The sequence below is a fragment of the Trachymyrmex septentrionalis genome, unplaced genomic scaffold (genome assembly GCF_001594115.1).
Source record: "Trachymyrmex septentrionalis isolate Tsep2-gDNA-1 unplaced genomic scaffold, Tsep1.0 scaffold137, whole genome shotgun sequence".
Taxonomy (NCBI): domain Eukaryota; kingdom Metazoa; phylum Arthropoda; class Insecta; order Hymenoptera; family Formicidae; genus Trachymyrmex; species Trachymyrmex septentrionalis.
This window is the reverse complement of record NW_017304512.1, coordinates 69455-81350: the sequence shown is the minus strand read 5'-3', so window position 1 is coordinate 81350 and position 11896 is coordinate 69455. Positions and strand designations below refer to the sequence as shown.

General features: G+C 30.2%; 1 protein-coding gene across 1 annotated transcript; it reads right to left on the bottom strand.

Moving 5' to 3' along the window:
• Nucleotides 1-3765: 3765 nt before the first annotated feature.
• LOC108757303 (glucose dehydrogenase [FAD, quinone]-like) lies at nucleotides 3766-6637 on the bottom strand. The gene is made up of 2 exons (XM_018501777.1): nucleotides 4779-6637; nucleotides 3766-4014 (listed from the first exon to the last, which is right to left on the bottom strand). The coding sequence occupies exons 1-2, from the start codon at nucleotides 6564-6566 to the stop codon at nucleotides 3868-3870; spliced, it is 1935 nt and encodes a 644-aa protein (XP_018357279.1). The 5' UTR covers nucleotides 6567-6637; the 3' UTR covers nucleotides 3766-3867.
• Between the last annotated feature and the right edge of the window lie 5259 nt (nucleotides 6638-11896).

Here is an 11896-nt window from a genome sequence, read left to right as displayed (position 1 = left end):
AATTAATTTATTATATATATATATATAATAGTTCAACATCTTAACATTCAAACTGTAGTGACGCTTTGTATTTAAAGTAATATTAATATTAATACGAGGTAATATTTTTCGCAATTTTATTTACAGTTTTTCAGCAAATTAACATCTTTCTAATGATGTCTGATTGAGCATCGAATTATTAAAAAATTGCTTATCAATTTAATTTAATTTGTGATATTATTATAGCAGTTTAATTGCGTTTATAGGTCCGGAAAACCAATTCGGCGCGCAATTCGAATAATTACAAATGTGGTATATATGCATGTACATATATAGTATATAATATACACTACGTAAAAAAATTAAAGGATCATCTAGTCCGTCCTCAAAAATACGTAAATATTCAAAAGAGTGTAACTTCATCAAAAATGATCATAACGAGATTTTTAAAAAAGCATTTTAAAGCTTGAAATGTCTAGTTTTTTAAGATCGGTAATTGATATTTCGATCAGATTAATTTTTTACGGAGCTATACGAACAGAAATAGATATCCGTCAAATTTGAAAATTTTGTACAAACTTTACAAAGGTCTATGGCGTGAACTAAAAATCGCACTTAAATGTGCTTTCGAAAGCACGCTAGCAGTCGAAAGAGTGAATCTTTATCTTCAATTTGCTTCTTTTATTGAACGAAGTACGATTTTTTTACCGAGTTATTCAGCATTGAAGTAAAAGAGATCATTTTTGCTTCAATGTTGAACAACTCGTTGAAAAAAAGTTCTACAACATCGTGGCCAATCACAACTCTGAAGTCATTACTCTGCTTTCTTTTCTGCGATTGTGATTGGTTTAGCTGTTCCATTCCGCTTTAAATTTCTGCTCATGTGACGCCAGTCACTGAAAGTGCTGTCACATGCGAGGTAACTCATTAAGCATAACTTATATCAGCCAATCAAATCGTTTCAACTAGAATAACGCGTAGTATCTGATGTAATTTGATATGATTGAATAAACGCAAGTTACGCCACATGTGACGGCACCCTGACATATTAATTATTACGATTATTAGATTAGGAAATCTCGGAATATTCAGGAATGTCAGGCCATTTCCATATGAGCCTGAATATCATGAACCACATTAGATTTTTTAATCAGGAGACACGGTAGTGTTTTGCGACGCTAAACCAAGCTAAACGACACCGTGTTCCTTTACGCGAAATCACGAATGGCGAGTAAATTTTACTGTGACTGCTAAGTTATTTTCATATCCAGGTCCATATCTGGGTCTCTTATAGGCCACATTAAATTTTTTTAAGCGGTTATGACGTGGCAAAGCAGTGGTACAGTATCGTGGCGTTATCAAGGATAACTTCTATCAGGGCTTTTACTCAGGGATCTTTTACTCTTATCGAGAAATTTGCTTTTGGCTTTGATCACTGTCCTGCAGATTCAAGGCATTATTTCGATTAATTTTAGCTAAAATTAGATTTTTTGATGAGATAAAGATATATCGTATCAATAAAATATAGCATTTATTTTGTGATGTTTTATTAAGCACTTTCATTGTTATGTATTCATTATTAGTAAATATTTTCATATATTTTATTTAAAATTATATACTCGAATAAATAAACATACGAAAGGTTCTTTTTTAGCTTAAAGCCTAACTCTGCGCGTTTCTTATTATGTGTTTCTATCCAAGTACGTCAATTTTTATTTCGGTGATAGAAAATAAAAAATTGGGTGAGAGGCAAATAGGTAAGAAATAAAAAATCATAAAAAGCAAGACACAGGAAACAGATTTGGTTTTATTGCAGCTATTTTTATAATGATATACATTCATTTATGCCATAAATGATATTTGAGAGAGTTGATATATTAATCACCTTTATAATGTTTTATTTATTTATGTTGTCAAATTTGAGAGTTACTGATATATTAATCTTTGAAACAAACTATAAGTTTTTTAAGAGGTAAAACTAAATCTTAAATTGGATGTTGAAAATAACTCCGTGTGAATTTACATACTACAATTTTATTCCTGTAAAATGGGCGCCGAAATTATTATTTAGTTTTGAAACGTAATTAGAATAAATAGTTGCTTAGCAACTTGTTGCAAAATACAATATGTTGACGATGTTGTTTTTAAACATCGTCAACATGTTTTGCAACAAGTTGCTAAACATGTATATATTATATGATATAAATATTAATACTGAGATTAACTTTGTATGAATGTTGAGATCCTGCTTTCAATACAAGTAAAAGTTTATTAATTATTTTGGTCATACGAATCTTTGTTTTCAAGCGAATATACGTTGATAATCGGAGTTTCCAGATGTGAAATTGTATAATAATAAAAGGGAAAAATTACCATTTAAAAAAGAAAGAGTAAGGTTAATAGTTAATAATAAAACTAAAAGTCAACAATTAAAAAATAAACAGTAAAATTGATAATCAAGTATAAAACGTTTGTAACAAACAAAAACGCAAAGGATATATGTAAATTAAAGGATTCCGCAACAGTTCTTATGGAAATGAGGTCCCGGTCAAATTGGCTGAAATTTTGATATGCTCTAGATTTTGGCTGACTGATCAAAAATCTCAATGGTCACTAGGCCGAAGTTATGGCAGCTCAAACATTCAAAATTTACCTCCATTGTGAGGCAGTATGACGTGATGTTAAGTACGTGAGATTTAATTTAATGTGTTTTATCCCCTTAAAAAAAATCTTCATTCATATATTTATTTTTATGTACACGCACTTACACATCCACACGAATACACATACACATACATGCACGTACACTGTTTGAAATAATTTTGAAATAATTTCTTCAAGCATTCCCCAACTGTCCAACAGATTTCGTATCATTATGAATACACGTTAACATTGAATAATGTAACAAACGTAACGTTAAGAAAAATTATAAGAAATTATAAGAAAAATATAAATAAATAAATAAGATAATGAGTGCATCCAGAAGCGACGACCGCTCACTGAACGCTCACTGAGCAAAAAAGGGATTAATCCGACTTAAAATTACGCTCTACCACTCACTGAGCGCTATATAACCTTATGACCTAAATATGGCATTAAAGAAATAATAAACAGTAATAAGTAATAAAGATGACATTGAAAATTACTTATAGTAGACAAAGTTATTTTACGTTACGAATGATAATAAATAAACATATTAATAATAGATTAATCCCTTTTTCAGTGAGCGCTTAGTCGCTTCTGCATCCATTGACAGGTCACTCGCGACAATACGTTTGTGGACGCAACAACGCTATAATAACAGAAGATTCCTGAAAGGAAACGAATGTTATCTGAGAACACGCAGAATAGAAGGCGCATCCTAACAAATCAAGTTTCGCTATAATACGGCAAATCGATTACAATAACAAATTTCTTTTGCTGTCATAATGGAGTTGTTTGAACAGTAGTAATTTTGCTCCAATAGCAAAAAAATTTGCTAAGAACACATTATTTCGCTTTAACAGCAAATTAACTTAATTCTAAAGATAAATACACGCAACACATTTTTTTCTATCTTAGTAATAAAACAGATTCTACTCTAATAACAAATAATTTCTAAAACTGGTTGCATCAACTAAATTTTATCACTGCCACTATACAGTAATAATGACAGGTTTGCTATAATAGTAAAATATTTTTCTCCGTGAAGATATGCAGTTTTTAATAATTAATGTCTTGTTAATTATTGCGAAAATTGCAAAATGATAGAGGACTTTTCGACTCAGTGTAGTCCGCTCTATCTACATAAAAGCGATTGAGCAATACTTACAGGACACTATATACTACGAATTGCTAGTTTTCAATGTAGTTAATACTGGTTGAAAAAACTTGTCACTATTATTATATTCATGATTCGTTCGAATATCCCCAATCTTCTTTGACCATGTCTGCCAGTTTCTCAGCAATCATAAAAATAGGTATATTTGTGTGTCCTGATATAATCTCAGGCATGATGGAACCGTCTGCTACTCGCAATCCTTGAATGCCAATGACCTGCATACATGAATTTTATACATTATAAATGACGTATGTATGTGTGTGCGTGCGCGTGTACGCGTATGTATGTATGTGTATAAGAGAGCTGCTGTGCATCATACAAGAATATTCAGAGTTTATTGTTAGAAATATTCTTGAATTTCATTAATATTTAATGTACACTTTAAAAAAATTTCATGAAATTTAATGTACTTTTAAGTTATACAATTTGAATTTAATTTCATGACATTACAATAAATTCAATATATTTTCATGAAATTTTATGAAACTTAATGTACTTTTCATAAAATTTCATGAAATTTAATGTATACACGTATACAAAACTAGAAATCAGGAAAATTGAAAACAGTCATGAAAATCAGGGAAAAGTCAAGGAATTTTGTAAAATTTTTTGGAAAATTAAAATTCTTGACTTTAAAGAAGCTTAATGTGCATACATACATTACACCTATATACGCAATTTTGAAATACTATCATCTTAGCAATTAAATATAGTAATATCAGCAACATTAATAGTAATTTACATTACTATATTAAATTGCTCTTTTAGTAAAATATTTGACTATTTCCAAACCAGTACGAAACTACCAGTACAAAAAATTTCAAAATATTATTGGAAGCATCAGGAAAAATTATTAAATTTTGTCTGGAAAGCAGGGAAAATATATGGAATTTTAAGATGAAAAATTTGTAGCAACTCTCTAATATTTATTATAGATTTGAAAGAAACAAGTACTTTCTAGTGCATTTTTTAACAGTACCTTTAATCTAGGGTCGACGACAGCAGTCGGATCTTCTTTCGGTCCCATCTTGCAAGTGCCAGTAAAATGATAGATAGTAAGAGATACCGTCCTCATTGCGCACTCCCAATAATCGTAAGAATCATACTCGTAGTTTTCACATCCAGGATAAGTATCGTTTGTCAATCGTGAACCAAACAGTTTCATTGCTTTCGTTCGACCGACGCTTATTGCAGCTTTAATACCGTTTATCATCGTCTTGACATCGTTCGGATTGTCGAAGTAATTTGGTATGATCTCAGGTTTAACGTTAATGTCGTTGGCCAATAGTCTTATCCGTCCACGACTTTCTGGTTTTAATAACATCGGTAGTATGGTCCAGCCGTAAGTGGTGATATATTTGTTCCATATCTGATGCATTGCATTGTTCAAACCCATCACAATTGGTAGAATCATGTCTCCTTTCAATCCACCACCAATAAATAGCAGTTCCATGTCCGGTAAACCATCAAGTTTCGTTGAATGCTTGGTGTCAATGAAAGCAAGGGCTTCGCACGCACCTGGGACCGTTATTGGTCCCGATTTTGTCATCAGAAAGTCTTTCATATACGGATAAGTGGGATTTATTATATCAGCTATTCGAATACTTACTGGATCATCTACTGTCCACGTTAGCCCGCCAAAAGCTACGTGATCCATCAGATTTTCACCAACCGGCAAATCCCGGACGACGTCTATGCCGAGCTCATTAAGATGTTTGGTCGGTCCGATACCAGACAACATTAGTATTTGTGGTGATCCGATGGCACCCGCGCATAAAATTATCTCTTTACTCGCAAACACCCTGATAATTTGACGATGTTTGATAAATTCCACGCCAATCGCTCGATTTGTGTGACGATTAATCAATACTTTTTTCACCATGCTTTCGCGTGTCACATGAAGATTCCGGCGATTTCTTGCTGGGTGTAGATAGGCTCTGTTGCTGCTCATGCGGGTGCCATTTACCATCGTGGTCTGCAGATATGAAAATCCTATTATATTCTTTCCGTTATAATCCAACAGCGGGTATCCCAGCTCTTTGCCAGCATCTAAGAAAGCTTTTGCCAATGGTGTACGGAATAACGGATAAGAGATATGTAACGGTCCCTTAGTTCCGTGATAAATATTGTCCGATTGCAGCTCTGGGATATCGATTGTCTCCAATTTTTTGAAGTATTTGAGGACATCCTTGTATGCCCATCCCTCGTTCCCCATCTTAGCCCATCGATCGTAATCCTCGGCGCCTCCTCTGGTTGCGATCATGTAGTTTAGCACGCTGCTACCGCCCATTACTTTGCCTCTAGGCCAATTACACCTGTTGCCTTTCATGCCAAGACAATATTTGTTGGACGATTTGGTTTGATACTTCCAATTGATATCGTTGCTTAGCTGCAACATGTGAACGATAAGCGGGATGTCCATAAGAAAATTTTCTTTAGATCCAGCTTCGATCAATAACACTTTAACCTGATGAATTTCACTTAACCTCGCAGCTATCGTGGCACCGGCCGTTCCGGCGCCTATCACCACGAAATCGTACATTGCTCCTTGTTGTGGAACCATATCCGGTACTTCATTGTTCATATAATGTTGACCTTGTTGTAAAAAGTTTAGAGCTCCGATACCAAAACCAAGCATATTCGTCAACTCGCGTCCGCTCATATCATCGCCGTAAAGATTGTGGTATTCGTTCATTATCTGTTGTCTGCTCGATTGCAATGGAATAATTATAGTGACCGCACTAAGAAGGTAAAGGAGACTCGACATCTTGTCCGGCGTATTCAAGTTAGCTATTGGTTACCGAACGTGTCTCGAGTGGGGCACGATAATAAAGAACAGCACTTGGATATTCGCCATATATACTGGCATTGAGGTCCATGTTTTACGAGTATCACTGTATGCGTAAATAACCATATCACTACACAATGTAACAAAAAAAAAAAATACGCTGAACGATGTGATGAAAAGAAAAAGGCATCTTACCTGTTTAATTAATTCTATGAATTTGACAGTAAGAAAAGAAATAATATTTACTCTTGTATTTTTGAGACGATTTCGATTTTTGGTTAATATCCATTAACTCCCATAATTTATCGTACTTTTGTCATTAATGTTAACATTACGATATTATTAATAGTTAAATTAAAATAGAATCTTAAAAAAGATAGAAAGATAGATCTGTTATTTATAAATCGTATCTATCTTGCAAACAGATTTGCGATATGAGAATAACGTAAATTCTTATTAGTAGATTTCCATTGCTCACGAATGATGGAAATAATTTGCTTTAAATCCATTCTTGGACCATTTTTCATATTTAATCAAATTTTTCTTTTAATTTTTCTTAAATATCATGGAAACTCTTTTTACAGAGATTAAAAACTGATTTATATAAATCTTGAGACACGTGGAAAATAATTACGAAAGAATGAATACATTAGGAAAATATTAATCGAGTCAACTAATCGATATATGCTAATTAACATATGTAATTAGCTATTCATAATAATTAATTTTGATATCAAAGATTATACTCAACAAGTTATTTGACGTAAGCAACGATTAATATAAATATATAAAAAAACGCTAAATATAAATATATAAAAAAACGACTGGACTATGGAAATTAACTGAATACAAAAATGACAAATGCCATTTTATTATTTATTATTTTATGATTTAATACAGAGACGACTAATAGAGAATTACGCTACTCAAAACTTTATTAAGAATATTTAATTTAATTTAGAGTTTGGAATATGTTTAGTTAATGCAAATTTTTCAATACGATTTCTCATTCTTTATTTTCGCTTTTAAGAACTGTAGTGAATTATTTAGAAATTATAATTTTTTGAAAGCAGCGTAACTTCCAAAATTTGTGCAACAAACAGGAAACTATCGGACAAATTAGGTTGAAATTAGCAAAAAAAAAAACGATTTATAAGTTGGTGATTTTAGAAAAAAAAAGTAATCTTTTTCTATTTCCAATAATCGAATTGTTTTTCTAATTTAATTTAATCTGAATTATAAAAATTGTTTAAACACACGAGTGTACAATTATGATATTGTATAATTTTTTATAATTTATTATGCTTTAATAATCTATTTTATTATTTTTAATGTACTTTCTTTGAAATTTGAAACTTGATTTTTTTTCATTTTCTCTGGCAATGAAAGCAAAAAACATCTATTTTAAAAATAATTTTCTTTAAGTTCTGAGCAGGCTTAATTTTATTAGTAATTATCGGTTGTATGTATGTATGTATAAAATTACAGTTTTTTTTCTCTGTATCCTTGAGATTCTTTCATTTAGATTGGACTCGTGATGAAGTCTTTGCAATACCGGTTTCTCTCTCGATTGTCAAGGTTTTTATTAAATGGTGGCTCTGAGTGGGACTGAGTCCACAGCAGGTTTTTGCCCAAACTTTATTATAATAAATTGAATTAATACTTATTGTCACAATTTTATACGATTATATGTATGCACGATTTAATTTAATATGGAAATATTATAATGGTCATCACATACACTTTCCGTAACCGTATAATCGTAAGACGTATCATAAGATGTACTATAAGAATTAGTCAATCAGAGCTAAACATTTTTGATAATTCTTGACTGTAATTGGCTAACTTTACGGTGGTATATCTTACTGTTATGGAAAGTGTGTGCGGTAGCCCTACAGAAAAGTTTAAAAATTTCAAAAAGAAATCAGGAATAATAATATTATAAAAATGCTGATGCGAGCCTGCATCAGGTAATTGTTTCGAAAATCTATAGTTTAATGATTGATTACGAAATTAGAACTGTCTATACTTCGACCCTAGGTTTGGATCTTCTTCAATGCGTAGAAGATGCAGTAAGCAAATGGCTAAAATATTACTATAATACGTTTGAAGCTGATGCGAAACTTTATTATTTATCTATTTATAAATATACTTCTGCTTTCTTTATGAAGAATGTATTAAAGGAATATTAGAGAAAAATATGTTAAATTTATTCCTACTCATGTAATCGTTACTGAGATATTATTTGGAATATATGTCAATGTCAATATTTAACCTCAATTCGCACATATAAGAGGGGAGATATCCATAAGCCCTCGGAATTTAAATTTTCCGTACAAACAGGTTAACTGTCACTAAATATACAATGTATATAACTTACAGTATTATAAAACAATTAGTCTCGTGGCATTGCGCTGACAATAAGAATATCACATAATTATTTAAAAGCTTTTTTAGTATCTAATAATTTGTGTTTAGCGATTTTTTTGTGAGATGGAAATGACTTATATAAAAAAAATAGCGAGTGTGTATAAAAAAATGTGTGTATAAAATTTCGTTTTTATTTATGAAATAAATTTTTCACGAGACTACTTGAGAAAGCTTTTAAGGATAATGTTATAAGTAAATCGCAAATTTATGAGTAGTTTAATTATTTCAAAATAAATGAAATAATAGATGATTAATTGCTTTATTGATTGTCCTTCCAACAAAACCGATAAAAATGTGTTTTTTAAGACTATTCCAGAAGAGTATTTATAATACCTATTATTTAATATTGTTTATTTATATTGCGAATGCAAATAATTTTTGAATACAAATTGTGAACACTACAAAAAAAATTATGAATAATAACCTTATGTTCTCAGCGTAAACAATCTAATCGCGCGATAGATTGTTTCGCAATATTGCAGATTTGTAATATTTCTCGGCACAATCTTGTTTTAACTCTAATTTATATGACGGGATTTATATTTTCGAAATTTTTGAATACTCTATATATCGTACAAAACGTTTTATAACATAATTATTTTATTAATTTTTTATATCCAGTTTTCAAATAGCTACAACATTTCAAAAACTTCTGTATCGTTTTATATCACATTGATGAAAGTATGCTTGTGTATGAATAGGAAATGATTTGCGAAAATCTTTTATATATTTACTTTTTAACAATAAAATTTTGAATAGTATTATTTCTGTATATAATTGCTAGCTCCGTAAATTAATGATGATAACATAAAATAATAAATAACCACAAATAAATATTTGTCACCTTTGATTGATTTATATTTATCTGATTTTGTCCTCTGTAGTAATTTTTACAATTGTATAATGTATTAATAATTTTTAATATAAACAATTTTTTTTATTCAAACTTTGCAAAAGTAAAATATCACTAGTAATTAATTTTTCGGTATTATGTCTCTTATAAGCATTTTATTGCAACGACAATATAATCTTAAATTAAACGTATTTTGAAAATGAATGAAATATACTTTATTTTTTTCTTTGAAATAAAATTGATATAATTTTTCTGTAATATCAATATATCACATACACCTTGATAGATATATGGATATTTGGAAACCTTAATACGTCAAATGCATTGGTGTAATTATTCGCCATTGCATTACACGCTTCTTATTTAAAATTCAAAGCATGTAATAGGCCGTCTCGTCAGATTATCGTAATGCTTACTATTGTTACGTTATTGACATACGTGACGAACATTGCGACAATTCATCATACATTGTATGATGAAATAGTTTCATAAGCTTACAATGAAATAGTTTCATAAGCTTACAAATCATTATTTCCAAAAATTACGGATTGGTTAAGGGAATGCTGGAGTGACCAAATTGTCGAGATATTGCAAATCTCTGCAATATAATCTCTCAAATATAAATCTCTGAAATTACTGAATGAAATCGAAAATCTTTTTACGGAATTGAAGTAGACGTAAAATTGCGAGGTGCTGTAATGAACTTTACACTAAAATCGAAAAAAAAAATTAAAAATTTACATTTTTTTTTCAACTTGGCTGTCACCTGACGTATAGATGTTTCTTTAATACAAAAGTTTTATAACTTGAAAAAAACAAAACGACAATTTAGCACCTAGCTTTTTACATGCAAAAACTGAGTTTACAAACAGTATTGAGAAACTAAGATTAAAAGCTTAAAAAAAAAGATTTGCATTGATTTGCAAATTACGTATATAACTCTGAGTGAAGACTCGTAAACAAAGCAATTGTATTTAGCAATAGTGTTCGATCTTGCAAGAGGTGGCGTTGCAATATGTTAGATAAGAACAGATGCAGACGTTTGAGTGAGACAGAATAATAATGCAATAGAGTTTTTCACTGGCAGAGTTGGTTCGCACTCAGTGCACATTAAAGCTGTTGTACACTAACTTAATCTGAATGTAAAAGTGAGATATCTAAATTTATAAAATACTCAATGTATATTTTATCAAATACCACAATAAAATGTATTGAGGATTTCGCGGTTTAATTCGTTCTATATTTTTATCAAACATACATCTTTACGTCAATTTGTGTACAACGGCTTTAATGAGTGCGCACCAGTAAAAAATGCTATAATTAATGAACTAAAAACTATTATCGATTTTTTTAATTTAAAATTAAAAAAATTTATACTATTAACATCAATCAAGTTTGGCGGTCGTTCCAACATTCTCTTAAGGATAATTAAAGAAATAATTTTCAATCAAACTCTTGCAAAATATCCATTAAATTTAAATTTGTTTAAGAATTGATACAAAAATTATTGTCAAGTTATTGAAAAATAGTATATTGCAATAGTTACATAAGAACTACATAAAGAAAAACACTTTCAGAGATGTCTTTTTAGGTAATGCAGTTATGTCATGAAAGTAAATTGCAAGAAATGGCAGTAGAATAATAATCACATCTTCCGTTGGAAGAATTTAATTCTGTCGGGAAATTATCCATGAACTCTTACTTTACACGATCACTACATGTACTTATCGTCTACATTTTCGTTTTATAATTTATACAAAACATATGAGTGTATTACAAGAATAAAAATATTACATATTGTTACAAGAATAAAAAAGATAAAGTTATGATAAATAGAACAGAAAAAGAAAAAAATATTTTCTTTTTTATCGAAATATCATTTATTTTACAAATATAGAATGTACAACGAAAAAACACAATTACTAACAATTTTTATAGTCACTTAGTTAATCTTTAGATTAATTTAACGTTTGACTATAATAGACAACAAAGTAACAAGTAGCAAGTATAATTATAATCTCACTCA

Coding starts and splice junctions, on each gene's coding strand:
- LOC108757303 (XM_018501777.1), bottom strand. CDS start 6,566: ATGTCGAGTCTCCTTTACCTTCTTAGTGCGGTCACTATAATTATTCCA. Junction 4,015..4,778: donor TCGTCGACCCTAGATTAAAG/GTACTGTTAAAA, acceptor TCATGTATGCAG/GTCATTGGCATTCAAGGATT.